Source organism: Anomaloglossus baeobatrachus, chromosome 10 (assembly GCF_048569485.1).
Source record: "Anomaloglossus baeobatrachus isolate aAnoBae1 chromosome 10, aAnoBae1.hap1, whole genome shotgun sequence".
NCBI classification, from domain to species: Eukaryota; Metazoa; Chordata; class Amphibia; order Anura; family Aromobatidae; genus Anomaloglossus; species Anomaloglossus baeobatrachus.
The window spans coordinates 65,970,882-65,987,379 of NC_134362.1; the positions used below are offsets into that span (position 1 = coordinate 65,970,882).

The following is a 16,498-nucleotide window of genomic DNA, read 5'->3' on the forward strand; positions in this document are numbered from 1 at the left end:
AATGACGCACTTCCGGCATCGCATGCGACATCGTAGTGTGTAAAGGTTCGATGATACGATTAACGAGCGCAAAAGCGTCGTAATCGTATCATCGGTGCAGCGTCGGCGTAATCCATAATTATGCTGACGTGAAGGTCCGATGTTGTTCCTCGTTCCTGCGGCAGCACACATCTCTGTGTGTGAAGATGCAGGAGCGAGGAACATCTCCTACCGGCGTCACCGCGGCTTCCGTAGGATATGCGGAAGGAAGGAGGTGGGCGGGATGTTTACATCCCACTCATCTCCGCCCCTCCGCTCCGATTGGCCGCCTGCCGTGTGACGTCGCAGTGACACCGCACGACCCGCCCCCTTAACAAGGAGGCGGGTCGCCGGCCAGAGCGACGGTTGCAGGGCAGGTGAGTGCATGTGAAGCTGGCGTAGCGATAATTTTCGCTATGCCAGCTATCACAATATATCGTACCTGCGACGGGGGCGGGGTCTATCGCGTGCGACATCGCAGCATCGGCTTGCGATGTCGCAACGTGCAAAGCCCGCCTTAGATCTCTTGGTCAGATAGACATAGCAATGCCGTATGGATGGTCAGCTTGGTGTTTTTACCTATCGCTTTGTCATAAAATATCCAACAAGCAAGTGCACTTAAGGTGATTAGGGCACAACATACTTTTGCCTCTCATGCACCATTTGTGCTATACTTGCAGACTGTTCTTACCTTTTTCTTCTAGTTGGCTGTAGTCACATTGTAGTTTTCCATCTTTGCAAATGCTGTAAATGAGAGCTAGTGTCAAAACCGTAATATATTATATACATAAAATGTACAGAAAAGTTGCATTATATTTATATTGTATTATGTCATGCTCACAACATAGTTTTGGCACTGTACTATGGGCTGAGTTTTTAGTTTGTTCTTGGGATTTTGTTGTTGTTTTTGGCTAGTTTCACACTTGCGTTGAACGGCATCCGTTGCATTGCGTTGCAACGAATCGTACAAAACAACAGAATCTGCTTTTTTTTTTTTTTTTTTTTTACAGTTTTACCAGCGGCAGACTATTGTGAACGATCAGCTGATCGCTCACAGCAGCAGGCCGCCGGGTGATCAGCTGATTGCTCACTGTAGCCGGCCCCCGGGTGATCAGCTGATTGCTCACAGCAGGCGGCCGCCGGGTGATCAGCTGATCGCTCACAGCAGCCGGCCGCCGGGTGATCAGCTGATCGTTCGGCCGTCAAGAATGTGTGTGGGGGGCAGAGTGCGGGGTGAGTGGAGCCAAGCGGGGCCATGGCGCTGAGGACGTCAGTGCCGCGGTGACTGCATGGCTGGGGACAGGTGAGTGTGTGTATGTGTGCGTGCATCTGTGTGAGTGCGTGTGTACATGCGGAGTGGAGTTGCGGAGGGGGCAGAGCTGAGCGGGGAAGTGTCGGGCTCCCTGCACACATAGCCAGGGTAAATATCGGGTAACTAAGCAAAGCACTTTGTTTGGTTACCCGATATTTACCTTGGTTACCAGCGTACACTGCTTAGCGCTGGCTCCTTGCACACGTAGCCAGGGTAAATATCGGGTTACTAAGCAAAGAGCTTTGCTTAGTAACCCAATGTGTACCCTGGTTACGTGTGCAAGGAGCCAGAGAGAGCATGCTCAGTGAAATCCTGTGCTTCACAGCGGGAGAGCAACGACCAAAAAATTAACCAGAGCAGTGTGTAATGATCAGCGATTTCACAGCAGGGGCCAGATCGCTGATTAGTGTCCCACACAGCGAGATCGCTGATGAGTTCACTGGTACGTCACAAAATCTGTGACTCAGCAGCGATCTCGCTAGCGATCTCGCTATGTGAGAAGTACCCCTTAGCATTCAATGATAATCTATTGCTGATAAAACACTTATTACACTGTGTGCTCTTGTTTCAATAAAATAAGTGACACATCATTTAAATCAGTGTCTCAGTCCCTACTTCATATAGCCGTCAGATTACATAGGAAAAACCTGTTGACAGATTATCTTTAATCTGTTTACCTCTGCCCTTCATATATAGATGGAAAAACATTTGTTTACAGGTCACTGGGATATCTTCATTATACAGTTCAGGATTAAATGTGTTCAGAAGGTGTGCAAATCATAATTTTATCATTTAATTTCCAGGTAATAAACATCTACTGGGGGGGGGTCAGCCATGGCATATCCTCTAGCGTTGCTCATTAGCATTACTAAATGCCCTGGAAGCATAGTGAGAATGATGCTAGAAGTGTGGTGCCCCTGCCACCTCAGGTGAGGTGCAGTATTAATCACGGATATGGAGGAGGTCGTCACTGGTAACAACCACAGCCACACTTCAACCAACACATAACACGGGGGTTCTGTCACTGGAACCAGGCTAGGGTAGGTTCTGGGGTGGCCATCATGAGGTATGGAACCTCATGCCCACTAGTTCAGGGACCCGGGAGGTGGGGCTCCCACACAGGGGACGCGAGGAGCCATCTGACACACTTAGAGCAGTTAGAACCGGATAGTGTCCGAGTCAGGTCAGACTCCGGAACAGACAAGCAAACAAAGACACAGAAAGTTCGGAGCCTGTGGTCTGGAGCCGGAATCTCGACCCGAGTTCTTAGGAAAGAACGGTGATCCTGTGGCGCCCCTGAGGCTTCCGTCGCCACAGAGACATTGCACCCCATCCAGAGGTGTGATGTCCCATCCTGGGTAAGGAAAGAGGTACATGCCAGTTCCCAGGTAAACCTGCACTACACCCATTGCTAGGCACACACTGGGACCAGGGACAGTGGCAGCTACCCTCCCATGCTGCATGCTGGGAGGGGCGTAAGACCCATCCCTGTACTCATAGGGTGGTAGCTTAGCAACTGGGGAGGTGGGAGTAGCCACCCGAGAGCAGACAGAGAAAGGAAGGTCAAGAGAGAGTTTCAGTTTACCTCAGGGAGGAGGAGGTGGAGGAGGTCTGCGGGAGGCAGAGGAGAAGGAGAGAGAAAGTAGAAAAGAGCTCTGGTCAGGCTGGAGCTAAAGAAAGAAGAAAGTGACGCTTCCTGGTGAAGACCCTGGGACTCAGAGGGTCCAGGTGACACCAAGCAGGGAACGAAGGGATTCCAGGGCCACAGATAGCTTCAGAGCTGGTGGTCTGTTCCACAGGAACATCGGTGGAGGGATCAAGCTGCATCAGGGGACGGTCCCTAGTCACTGGAGGAGAAGTCATCTCCAAAGGTTAAAAGACCGAGGTCCAGGGAAAGCTGCATGCTCCCCGGACCAAAGCCCACAGCAAGAATCTCTGGAAAAGGGGCAACTAACCGACAGGCGAGCTCCCAGCCCGGAGGCTGCAGTGGAGGCCGAGCCAGGTTCAGCCAAAAAGGGCAAGGCTAGTGAAGTCAGCTGAGAAAGGACACAATTAGAGGGGTGTACTGGCATTTATCACCAGATCTACCCTGGATCGGCGGAGGTCCCTGACGGTGGTCCCAGCAGTCTAAAGGCTCCTGCCGGCCATAACCAAGAACTGTGAGTAAAGACCTTGAAACTGCACCCCTGGTGTTGCCTCAGTTATTTATCTGCATAGACACTTACGAGCACCAACAATGTCCCCGGGGCACCGCTCCACCTGTGGGGAGCAGTACCACCATTGCTGCCATTCCATCACCCCGGAGGCCTCACACAGCAGCGGCGGCTTAATAGCCGCAAACCACAGGTGGCGTCACGACAAATATAAACTTTATTCACCCCCAAGTCACCAGCCATATTAATTGACCCCACCAGGGCCACGGAGCCGGGCCCCGCCACCACTGACGACCCCCGGACTAGTCCGGTCCGGCACCGGGTGGCCCATAGCCCTGGGGTGGGCGAGTCAATCCCAGGGTTCACGGGGAGTGCAGAAGGCACCCGTGACCCATTACATGGCCCAGGAGCTGGGGTGGAGGGAAATCATTGGAATGTGACGCACAGAAGGAACCACCGGCCACGACCTCTGAAGTATCCGGGATCGGCTGAGGCCCATCACAGTGTTGCCTGGTGCTCCAACGGCAGTGTGTGACCAGTGAATAAAAGACTTTGAACTGCACTATCTATGTCATCTCATCCCTGCCAGCGCTCCCATCGTCGCGCCATCTGCGCCTGAGAGACTACTACCACCACCATACTCCCTGTGGCATAGCTCTGCCTGAGGAGAGCAAAACAATCCAAGCTGTGTCGTCATCGGCCCTAAAAGAGAAGTCCCGCAGCGGCGACTGATATTGGACACACACCACAGGTGGCGTCACAAACAACTTCCCCTACCATTCCCATTCCCAGCCTTTTATTGATACCTGAGGTCAGAGAACCGGGCAAGGCCACCGCGGCGTCCCAGGAGAAGCACCGTGGCCTGGTGATGAGTAAAGCCTGACCGCAAGGGCGCATCAGACGCTTTTCCTTCCCTTCACTCTGTTGATAAAAAGCTGTTCTACAAAGAAGAATGTATACACATTACACTCTGGCAATTCAGCCAAGCTTTTTAGTGAAGCATCTTCTAGATCAGCACTTGTTTTTCACTGCGTCTTGTCACACCTGAGACATTGCTTAAAGTAACGGTTGGCATTTTGGTACCTATTTAGTCCTCCAAATAGACTAAAGGCCCCATCACATGCTACAATATATCTAACGATATGTCGTCGGGGTCACGTTCACGGAATTCGTGACGGATATCAGGCATTGTTAGAGACGTCGTAGCATGTGACACCTCCGAACGACTGTTAACGAGCAAAAATACTCACCTTATCGTTGCTCGTTGACACGTCGTTCATTTTCATAATGTCGTTCCTCCTTCTGCGTGCCAGTTGTTCGTCGTTTCTGATGCAGCACACATCGCTACGTGTGACACCCCGGGAATGACGAACACAGCTTACCTGCGTCCCGCCGACAATGAGGAAGGAAGGAGGTGGGCGGGATGTTACGTCCCGCTCATCTCTGCTCCTCCGCTTCTATTGGGCGGCCGTTGTGTGATGTTGCTGTGACGCCGAACATCTCTCCCCCTTCAAGAAGAGGATGTTCGCCGCCTACAGCGAAGTCATAAGGAATGTAAGTACGTGTGACGGGGGTTAACGACATGAATTGCCCGTGATGCACAAACAACGGGGGTGGGTGCGATCGCACGATATATCGAAGCGTGTGACGGGGCCTTTAGCCTTGAAACACTCTTTCTTGTTGTTCCCATATTTGAGACCTTTGGTCTCACATCACTTTTGCTACCTTAGAACATAGGGATTAAGCTAACTCAGGAGCTAATGAGCCAACTGGCAATGAGTCAAGCAGGAGAATTCTGCCCCTGGACACATTGCCCTGTGCAGCGCTCATCATGGTTCATTCTACAGGGTGGGCCATAAGTATGGCTACACCCTGACAAAATGGAAGTGGTTGCTGATATCACCTTACTGGTTGGGGCATATTAGTACATGGGAGGGGCAAAACATTTGATGCCGGGTGAAGCCCATGGCGGCTATCTGCAAAGCCGCCATTTTGAATTCAACTTTACTTTTCTCATTGGGAAGGGGGTCATGTGACACATCAAACACAGATAATTGTACAAGATAAACAATGGTGTGCTCATTTTTAACGTAGCTTTATTCATTATCGAGTTATTGACAAGTTTCTGACATGGAGTAACTACAGCAAACCACTAAAGGATGTGCTCAAAGTGCTGCCCATTGTGTTGAATTGTCAACGCAATTCTCTTCTCCCACTCTTGACACATCGAGAGCAATACCGCAAAAGAAATGCTAGCACAGACCTCCTGTATCCGATGTTTCAGGGGCCCCACATCCTGGATCTGCGGTATTGCTCTCGGTGTGTCAAGAGTGGCAGAAGAGAATCGTGTTGACAATTCAACACAATGGGCAAAACTTTGAGCACATCCCTCTCCCTAATGAAGTCGCATTTGCAGCGGTTATACGCGTCGGAGTATGATTATGCCTCAGCAGCCCTAGCTATAATCTAGCTACTTGGGTCCATAGTATTGCGGTTCTCTAGGCCCCACTTTTTGGATCCCCCATATCCAGGTGGATCCCTGGGCACAAGTGGACTTACTCCTCTAATCACACTGGATTTTCCCTCCTGTACAGGGCACAACCAGCACGTTTGAATTCATTTAATGGTCTATTAATTTAGTCAGACTTTTGGAGGATCCAATTGTTTATACATGCAGTGTATTATAGTACTGTTTGTGGAGTTGTCGCGGGCTAGGAGGACGCCGCCGCTGCGCTGCGCTCGCTAGCGCTCGGGTCTGGCGCTGCTGCGATGGCTGCTCGGTGGCTCGAGCGGTGGGCCGGATCCGGGGGCTCGAGCGGCGCTCCTCGCCCGTGAGTGAAAAGGGTGGTTGGTTTGGGGGATTTAGTCCGTGACGCCACCCACGGGTCGTGGTGAAGATGGGCACCACCGCTGCTGGTGACGGGGATCCCGGGAGCGATGGTAGGGAGCAGCTGGGATGTTGTTTTCCCCCTCCGTGGGTAGAGGTCGATGGTCCCGGGGCCCGAGGATGAAACGGGGAGGCAGGGTTGGTGAGGTGCAGGGTTGCAGGGACAGCGCGGCGCGGTGCCAGATGGCACGGGTGTACTCACTCAGCAAGAAAGGTACAAAGAGCTCGGTAAACCAAAAGGCTGGATGGACGGGTCCCGCTGCCGGCTGCAGTGTCTCTCCCTGGACAGGTGATGGCAGCTGTCTTTCCCTGTACCTTGATGTTCTCCTTCTGACTACGATGGATTCCCAACGGTAGTCCGCTCCTCGGTGTATAGGTACTGGAGGAGCCCGTTTGCCCGCAGACGCTGGCCCTTGGGTCTCTAGCCTTAGGCGGTAGCTGTATACCCTCACGGTGTGGGCGGTTGCCTTCAATCGGGACTTTTGCTGTTGTGAAACCCCTGGGGTTCCAGTCACATTCGGATTTGACTATTGTCGGCTCCAAGCCTGGTCGGGGTCCGATGGCCCTGCCTCTGTGTGCTGGCTTCACTTCGCTCCCCGGTCGGTACCGGCGGGCCATCGCCCGACCCCGGTCCTACGGTTCTGCGTTGCTCCACCACTCCTACAGATGGCCACCACCATCTGCCAACCTTGCTGTCAGTGCCTGGGCCACAAACCCAGACACCCAAGTGCTTGCTCCTTTCACTTCAAACTCTAACACTGTTCTGTCACTTTTCCCGCCTCCAGGACTGTGAACTCCTCGGTGGGTGGAGCCAACCGCTTAGCTACGCCCCACCTGGTGTGGACATCAGACCCTGGAGGGAGGCAACAAGGGTTTTTGTTTGGCTGTTGTCCCTGTCTGATGGGGGTGGGGGTGTGTGTCTGTTATCTGTGACGACCTGGCTAGGCCAGGGCGCCACAGAGTATGCATTTTTCCCATTTCCAGCATTTATATTCTATTTTTTGACAACAATAGAGGTTGAAATATGGTATCCCTTTACAGCATTGCACTAATGGGGTCTCTCGTTATTTGCTGTTGGCTCATGTGTAACATCTTTGGCATTTACTGTAGTGATTTTATGTGTTTTTAACCCATGTGTTTTGTATTAATAAAATTCAATCATTTATTGTGATTGTTAGTGGTGTGCTCCTTCTATGCTTTGTCTTTTCTCTCTCTAAACGGTTATTTTACAAGCATGGAGCACCCCTGCTACTATAGTATTTGGTGTTAAGAGTGCAACTCATTTAATTCATCACATGTAGATGTAACCTCAGTTGCAACCACTGCCTTCTACTATAAATATCCACTCCTTAGTCCACTCCATGGCGTCTAGAGCTCAAATCTAAAGCTGTCCATGTAGAACGCGCTTGACTTTGCTGAACAGTGGTGTTGTTACTATTGCAGCTGCAAAGCTCCTGCCAAGTGTCACACCCAGCGTGACCGGATTAGGAGAGTGAGTGGTCGGGGGACCCTTATGCTTACCCTCAAGCTAGGGAGGGACCCTAGGCTGACCCTCAACCCAGAATTACGCTTAATGGTAGAGGCGTCTGAGTCCACAGCCTTTCCCTATCTCCTGTCCTGCCCCTGATGGTAATGCCCCCTCCCCACCCAACACCAAAACTGAGAGAGCAGGACGGAGATCCCCGAAATCCCCATCAACAAAAACCACAGACGGTGGAAACAATACTCAGGCACCAATAAACAACCAGGGAGTGAACATGAACCAAGAAGTGTAAGGGGAAAAACAACATCAGGGATAAATACCCCACAATCAAACACCAGGCTACTGAAGCAGCAAGGAATGCATCCATTCACCTCCATGCCAAGCTCCAGGATGATCCTGAATAACCAGCACCCCCTGCAGGCAGCAGAGGGGTTTTTTTTTTTTTTTTGTTTTTTTTTTATCAAGGCCAGAAGTGGACATCAGCAGGAACAGCTGTGCTGCCTTGCAGAGTCTGCTGCTGCTACAGAAACTGACAGTAACCCCTTGTGTGCCAAAAGAAATTAAACCCATTTAATATGTTTGGTCTAGAATTGTATGAGAGGAAGCCCAACCATCATAAAAACTCAGCAAGAGAAGACCGTGGCACCAAGTCAACCATGGAGTACTCTTTTTTTTTGTGCCTTTCCCCACCTGCTTGTCTTGTCTTGTCGTGTTGTCTTATTGTAGTGGCAAGACTAGTGTCTTGATGGCCCTCACTAGCCTGGGTGAGTTTAGGATCAGTGAGGACCTAGGCACATGATCAGTTGCGGGGGGAAGGACCGATCCGTATAGGGATATTAGGTAGTGCAGTAGTGATGGGCAGTCCGGCTCCTTTTGGTGATCCGGTTCCCATGGCTTCACTCACCAAAAAGAGCTGGATCTTTCGGATCATTCTCGGCTCCTTATTAAATATGTGTTCACCCCAGGTGAACACATATTTAAGATTATTGTAACGCCGCCAAAACCCCGCCCACCCATGGCTAAACCCCGTCCACTTACAAGCGACCAATTAGATTGTTGAGTAGGCGGAGTTTAGCGGCGAAAAGAGCCGCTTAGAGATTTTAGTGGCTCACACTGGTGATCCGGCCCCTGTCAGTCACTGCAGGGAGTCGCATCTTTGTGTCGGATCGGATTGTTCGCGACTGACACATCACTATAGTGCAGGGATCAGTTTCCAGTAAATGGTAGGAAGTGACCCTGCTCCCCTCTCCCTGGTGCCAGGGCCCTCGGTTGTGTTGTGTTCCTGGTGTACCGTGTATGTTGCGGCACTTGCTGGGAGTTCCCCTAACACCTGACGGAACCACGGTAGTCACTGCGTGACTATAAGGTACTGAGCTTACTGCTAGGCCCTCGGTTGTATGATGTCCCTGGTGTACCGTGTACATTGCGGTGCTCGCCGGGAGTTATCTAACACCTGGTGGAACCCCGGTAGTTACTGTGTTACTATAAGGTACTGAGCTTACTGCCAGGCTGTTGGATGTATCATGTCCCTGGTGTACTGTGTATGTTGCGGCGCATGCTGAGCATTCCCTAACACCTGTCGGAACCCCGTAGTCACTGCATGACTATAAGGTACTCTGCTTACTGACAGGCAGTAGCGTAGCTAGCGGGGGGTAGATGGGGCGGTTGCCCCGGGCCTCATGCTCAGTGGGGGCCCACTAGGAGCTTACGACCTGTGAGTGATGCAGGAGCAGAGCAAAAACTCTTGCCCGGGTGACAAAAATACATGCTAATGGTGCTGCCAGGACCTGCGATGATGTCGTGCCCATGTGACCGAGTGGAAGGAGCCACAGTTGCCGGTCAGAAACCAAACATCAAGAGACACTGATTTCTGAAGTAGATGCAGGGTGAGTGCAAATGAGGGTGCAGACTGTGACAGAATGGTGTGAAGGGGTGCAGGGTGTTTGAGAGAGGGGTAAGTTGGGGGTACAGATAGTGTGACATATAGGGATGCAGGCAGGGCCGGCTCCAGGATTTTGTGGGCCCCAGGCAAAAGAGTCTCAGTGGGCCCTATCCCCACGTAGGCACACACAGATACATACACATACAGGCATCTCTGCTCGGCGCAGCTCTGCTCTGTGCGGGGCTGTTCTGTGTTGGTCTGCTCAGAGCGGGGCTGCTTTGTGCAGGGCTGTTCTGCTTGGCGCAGCTCTGATCTGTATAGAGCGGCTCTGCTCTGTGCGGCTCTGTTCTGCACGCCGTGGTTCCGTTTTGTGCGTGGCTGCTCAGCGCGGCACGTCTCTTCTCTGTGCAGCTCGGCGTGGCTCTGCTCTGTGCGGCTCTGCTCTGTGTGGTGAGTGGTAAGGTATCGGCCATTCTAAAGATGTCGGTGGTGAGGGCTTCTTCAAATAATGGCACCTACAGTCGGGTCGTACGCAGATGGAGCTCTCAGCTCAAGCTTTTATCTGCGCACAAGCCAACTCCAGCCGCCATTATTTGAAGAAGCCCTCACCACCGACATCTTTAAAATGGCCGGTGCCTTACCGCACGCTGCACAGGGCAGACCCGAGCAGCCCAGCATAGAGCAGCCATGCAGTGAGTATCTAGGCCTCCCTCTGCACCACTCACAGCATTGCCGTTCTCCACTACCGCCCCTTCCTCCTGTAACCCCCGCTCCTCTGCCAGCCCCCCTCATTGGTAAGACACCACCGGATTATAATACGGACCCCATATTTTTACTTATTGTTTTTACTTCAAATTTGGGGTGTGTCTTATAAAACGAAAAATACATCATTTAAAGAGAAATTAAGGAAACTACATATAAACAGACAAAAATCTATACACAGTCATACACACTGACATACATAGATACACATTACCTAACCGACCGAACTTTCAGCGTCTCCCATTCTCACACCACTTCCTCATCTCGCCCCCTATCTGTCGGTGTCCCCCAAGGCTCAGTTCTTGGACCCCTGCTGTTCTCCATCTACACCTTCGGCCTGGGACAGCTCATAGAGTCCCACGGCTTCCAGTATCATCTCTATGCCAATGACACACAGATCTACCTCTCTGGACCTGACATTACCTCTCTACTAACCAAAATCCCACAATGTCTGTCTGCTATTTCATCCTTCTTCTCTGCGCGATTCCTAAAGCTTAACATGGACAAAACAGAGTTCATTGTCTTTCCCCCTCCTCACTCATCTCCTCCAACAAGCCTTTCCATCAAACTTGATGGTTGCTCACTCACCCCAGTCTCACAAGCTCGTTGCCTTGGAGTGACCCTCGACTCTGCTCTATCCTTCAAGCCACACATCCAAGCACTCTTCAACTCATGCCGATTACAACTCAAAAATATCTCCCGGATCCGTGCTTTCTTTAACCCCTTCACGACCTTGGACGGATCTATCCGTCATAGATCGTGTCCCGTTAAGCCCCGCCCCCTGCCGCGGGCAGGCGGCGTGGATCGGCACACATATCAGCTGTTTTCAACAGCTGACATGTGTGCCTGCTAGCCGCGGGTGGAATCGCTTCCACCCGCGGCCATTAACCCCTTAAATCTTGCTGCCAAAGTCTGGCAGCAAGATTTAAATGCGCGCGGCCATGTTTGTTACTCACCGCCGCCCCCACCGGAAGTCACGTGTGTTATCACGTGACTATCGGTGGTTGCCATCGTAGCACAGGGTCATGTGATGACGACTGCTGCTATGATCTTTCACTTTCATTTTCCCTCGGCCGAGAGCAGAGGGAAAACCAAAGTGAGTGAATCTGCTGATTACAGCGGTATTGCTGTGATCAGCAGATAGCGATCAGCGATCGGATTGCTGATTGCTATAGCCCCCTAGGGGGACTAGTAAAATAAAAAAAAAAAGTAAAAAAAAAAGTTTTAAAAAATAAAAAAAAAAACAAAAAACCTAAAAGTTCAAATCACCCCCCTTTCCCCCCATTGAAAATTAAAGGGTTAAAAAATAAATAAATATACACATATTTGGTATCGCCGCGTTCAGAAATGCCCGATCTATCAAAATATAAAATCAATTATTCTGATTGGTAAACGGCGTAGTGGCAAAAAAATTCCAAACGCCAAAATTACGTTTTTTGGTCGCCGCAAGTTTTGCGCAAAATGCAATAACAGGCGATCAAAACGTAGCATCTGCGCAAAAATGGTACCATTATAAACGTCAGCTCGAGACGCAAAAAATAAGCCATCACTGAGCCATTGATCCCAAAAAATAAGAACTCTACGTGTTTCGGAAAATGGCGCAAAACGTGCGCCACTTTTATTGGACAAACTTGTGAATTTTTTTAACCCCTTAGATACAAGTAAACCTATACATGTTTGGTGTCTACAAACTCGCACCGACCTGAGGCATCACACCCAGACATCAGTTTTACCATATAGTGAACACCGTGAATAAAATATCCCAAAAACTATTGCACGATCCCACTTTTTTTGCAATTTTTCCGCACTTGGAATTTTTTTGCCGTTTTCCAGTACACTATATGGTAAAACTTATGATTTCATTTAAAAGTACAACTCGTCCCGCAAAAAACAAGCCCTCATATGGCAAGATTGACGGAATAATAAAAAAGTTACGGCTCTTGGAAGAAAAGGAGCAAAAAACAAAAACGCAAAAACGGAAAGTGCCCGGGGGCTGAAGGGGTTAACCAAGAATCAGCAAAAACATTAGTGCATGTCCTCATCATCTCCCGCCTTGACTACTGCAGCCTCCTGCTCTCTGGCCTCCCTTCCAACACTCTTGCACCCCTCCAATCTATCCTAAACTCTGCGGCCCACCTAATCCACCTCTCCACTCGCTACTCCCCAGCCTCGCCACTCTGCCAATCCCTTCACTGGCTTCCCATCACCCAACAACTCCAGTTCAAAACATTAACAATGACATACAAAGCCATCCACAACCTGTCTCCTCCCTACATCTGTGACCTAGTCTCCCGGTACCTACCTGCACGCAACCTCAGATCCTCACAAGATCTCCTTCTCTGCTCCTCTCTTATCTCCTCTTCCCACAATCGCGTACAAGATTTCTCCCGTGCCTCCCTCATACTCTGGAATGCTCTACCTCAGCACATCAGACTCTCACCTACCGTGGAAAGCTTCAAGAGGAACCTCAAGACCCACCTCTTCCAACAAGCCTACAACCTACAATAGCCCTCAGTCCAGTAGACCACTGCGCAACCAGCTCTGTCCTCACCTATTGTACCATCACCCATTCCCTGTAGACTGTGAGCCCTCGCGGGCAGGGTCCTCTCTCCTCCTATACCAGTCTGTTTTGTACGGTTAATGATTGTTGTGCGTATACCCTCTTTCACTTGTAAAGCGCCATGGAATAAATGGCGCTATAATAAATAATAATAATAATACACATCATACATGCACACACAGACACATTAGAGATATTATTATTATGGGGAAGCCAGCAGCAGCCTCCTCCCCTCCCCCGCTTGTCTCCGTCCAGCTCCTCCTGGGCATGTGGCTGTGCAGGCCGCACTGCGTGATGGCCGTCACTAACAGACATGGCCGCATACAGTACACACAGACTGCTGTATATACAGTGCCTACAAGTAGTATTCAACCCCCTGCAGATTTAGCAGGTTTAATAAGATGCAAATAAGTTAGAGCCTGCAAACTTCAAACAAGAGCAGGATTTATTAACAGATGCATAAATCTTACAAACCAGCAAGTTATGTTGCTCAGTTAAATTTTAATAAATTTTCAACATAAAAGTGTGGGTCAATTATTATTCAACCCCTAGTTTTAATATTTTGTGGAATAACCCTTGTTTGCAATTACAGCTAATAATCGTCTTTTATAAGACCTGATCAGGCCGGCACAGGTCTCTGGAGTTATCTTGGCCCACTCCTCCATGCAGATCTTCTCCAAGTTATCTAGGTTCTTTGGGTGTCTCATGTGGACTTTAATCTTGAGCTCCTTCTACAAGTTTTCAATTGGGTTAAGGTCAGGAGACTGACTAGGCCACTGCAACACCTTGATTTTTTCCCTCTTGAACCAGGCCTTGGTTTTCTTGGCTGTGTGCTTTGGCTCATTGTCTTGTTGGAAGATGAAATGACGACCCATCTTAAGATCCTTGATGGAGGAGCGGAGGTTCTTGGCCAAAATCTCCAGGTAGGCCGTGCTATCCATCTTCCCATGGATGCGGACCAGATGGCTAGGCCCCTTGGCTGAGAAACAGCCTCACAGCATGATGCTGCCACCACCATGCTTGACTGTAGGGATGGTATTCTTGGGGTCGTATGCAGTGCCATCCAGTCTCCAAACGTCACGTGTGTGGTTGGCACCAAAGATCTCGATCTTGGTCTCATCAGAACAGAGAATCTTGAACCAGTCTGTCTCAGAGTCCTCCAAGTGATCATGAGCAAACTGTAGACGAGCCTTGACATAACGCTTTGAAAGTAAAGGTCCCTTACGGGCTCGTCTGGAACGGAGACCATTGCGGTGGAGTACGTTACTTATGGTATTGACTGAAACCAATGTCCCCACTGCCATGAGATCTTCCCGGAGCTCCTTCCTTGTTGTCCTTGGGTTAGCCTTGACTCTTCGGACAAGCCTGGCCTCGGCACGGGTGGAAACTTTCAAAGGCTGTCCAGGCCGTGGAAGGCTAACAGTAGTTCCATAAGCCTTCCACTTCTGGATGATGCTCCCAACAGTGGAGACAGGTAGGCCCAACTCCTTGGAAAGGGTTTTGTACCCCTTGCCAGCCTTGTGACCCTCCACGATTTTGTCTCTGATGGCCTTGGAATGCTCCTTTGTCTTTCCCATGTTGACCAAGTATGAGTGCTGTTCACAAGTTTGGGGAGGGTCTTAATTAGTCAGAAAAGGCTGGAAAAAGAGATAATTAATCCAAACATGTGAAGCTCATTGTTCTTTGTGCCTGAAATACTTCTTAATACTTTAGGGCAACCAAACAGAATTCTGGTGGATTGAGGGGTTGAATAATAAATGACCCTCTGAATAAACGTTTCCAAATTAAAAAAAAAAAAGAAAAGAAATAACGTTCTTTTTTGTTGCAGTGCATTTCACACTTCCAGGCTGATCTACAGTCCAAATGTCACAATGCCAAGTTAATTCCGAATGTGTAAACCTGCTAAATCTGCAGGGGGTTGAATACTACTTGTAGGCACTGTACATCACAGGAAGAGCTAGGGCTACAGTATATACATCACAAGAAGGGCTGGGGGATACAGTATATAAATGACAGGAGAGGATGGGGTCATAGACATTACTAGGGGGGGCATACATGTTACTGAGGTGCATACTTATTCCTGAGGGGCATAGATGTTACTGGGTAGTATACAACTGTGGGTGCCATACAGCTCTGGGGTGGCAGCACATACGGCTCTGAGGTGGCAGTGTATACGGCTCTGTGGGGCTAGTGCATATGGCTCTGGCAGTCCATAACAGCTCAAGAGGGGACACCTACTGCTCTGAGAGGGCCCATACAGCTCAAGAGTGGAGGCCCACAGATGAACTTCAATGCAGGAGGAGCACGGAGCATTCAACAGTGAATGGTGTGTGCCAGTGTGGATTAATGGGTCGTCAATATTCAGGATACAGGATAGTGCAGCTGCCAATCCAAGCACTTCAGTCCCTGGAACTCAGCCTGAGGCCCGCAGGACTAAAGATGGCTAGTTGCCCCCCACCAGCTGTCCAGGCACCCGGAATTTGCCTGGGTGTGTCGGATGCTGACACCGACCCTGGATGCAGGGTGTGTGGAATATGCGGGTTCAGAGTGTTTGGGAGAGGTGTAAGTTGGGATATAAGCTGTGTGGGATATGGGGTGCATGGTCTGTGGGATATGGGGTTGCAGTGTGTGAGATATGGGGGTACAGGCTGGGGTGAAGGGTTTGTGGGATATGGGGTGCAGTGTGGGACATGGGGGTGCAGGATGTGTGTGGGATATGGGGTGCAGTGTGGGATATGGGGGTGCAGGATGTGTGGGAGATATGGGGGTGCAGGGTGTGTGAGAAAGCAGCACCACAAAAGAGGTAAAGATGAGGGATAAGAAGGTAAGTGCTCCACCATGGAGCTATAGATGGGAGGAACTTTTACTGTAAAGTGTGGGAGGGGCAATATTAGCATTCGCTTAGTATACAGAGTGACAGTGCATTATGGGAGGCAGTAAGAACAGCGTGAGGGCAAAGTATGAGAGGAGCAGTATACAAGGGACAGTGTGAGGGCACAGTATGAGAGGAGCAGTGTACGAGGTACAATGTGAGGGCACAGTATGAGAGGAGCAGTATACGAGGGACAGTGTGAGGGCAAAGTATGAGAGGAGCAGTATACGAGGGACAGTGTGAGGGCAAAGTATGAGAGAAGCAGTATACGAGGGACAGTGTGAGGGCACAGTATGAGAGGAGCAGTATACGAGGGACAATGTGAGGGCACAGTATGAGAGGAACAGTATATGAGGGACAGTGTGAGAGCACAGTATGAGAGGAGCAGTATACGAGGGACAATGTGAGGGCACAGTGTGAAAGGAGCAGTATACGAGGGACAATGTGAGGGCACAGTATGAGAGGAGCAGTATATGAGGGACAATGTGAGGGCACAGTATGAGAGGCGCAGTATACGAGGGACAGTGTGTGGGCACAGTATGAGAGGAGCAGTATACGAGGGACAATGT

At 50.2% G+C, this 16,498-nt stretch overlaps 1 protein-coding gene across 1 annotated transcript in view; it reads right to left on the reverse strand.

Moving 5' to 3' along the window:
• Positions 1–16,498, reverse strand: part of LOC142254348 (mucin-2-like) — a 156,295-nt gene that overhangs the window by 26,920 nt on the left and 112,877 nt on the right. Inside the window, exon 17 of the mRNA XM_075325394.1 lies at positions 710–762. Coding sequence (XP_075181509.1) covers positions 710–762 — 53 coding nt within the window. The remainder of the gene's footprint in view (positions 1–709; positions 763–16,498) is intronic.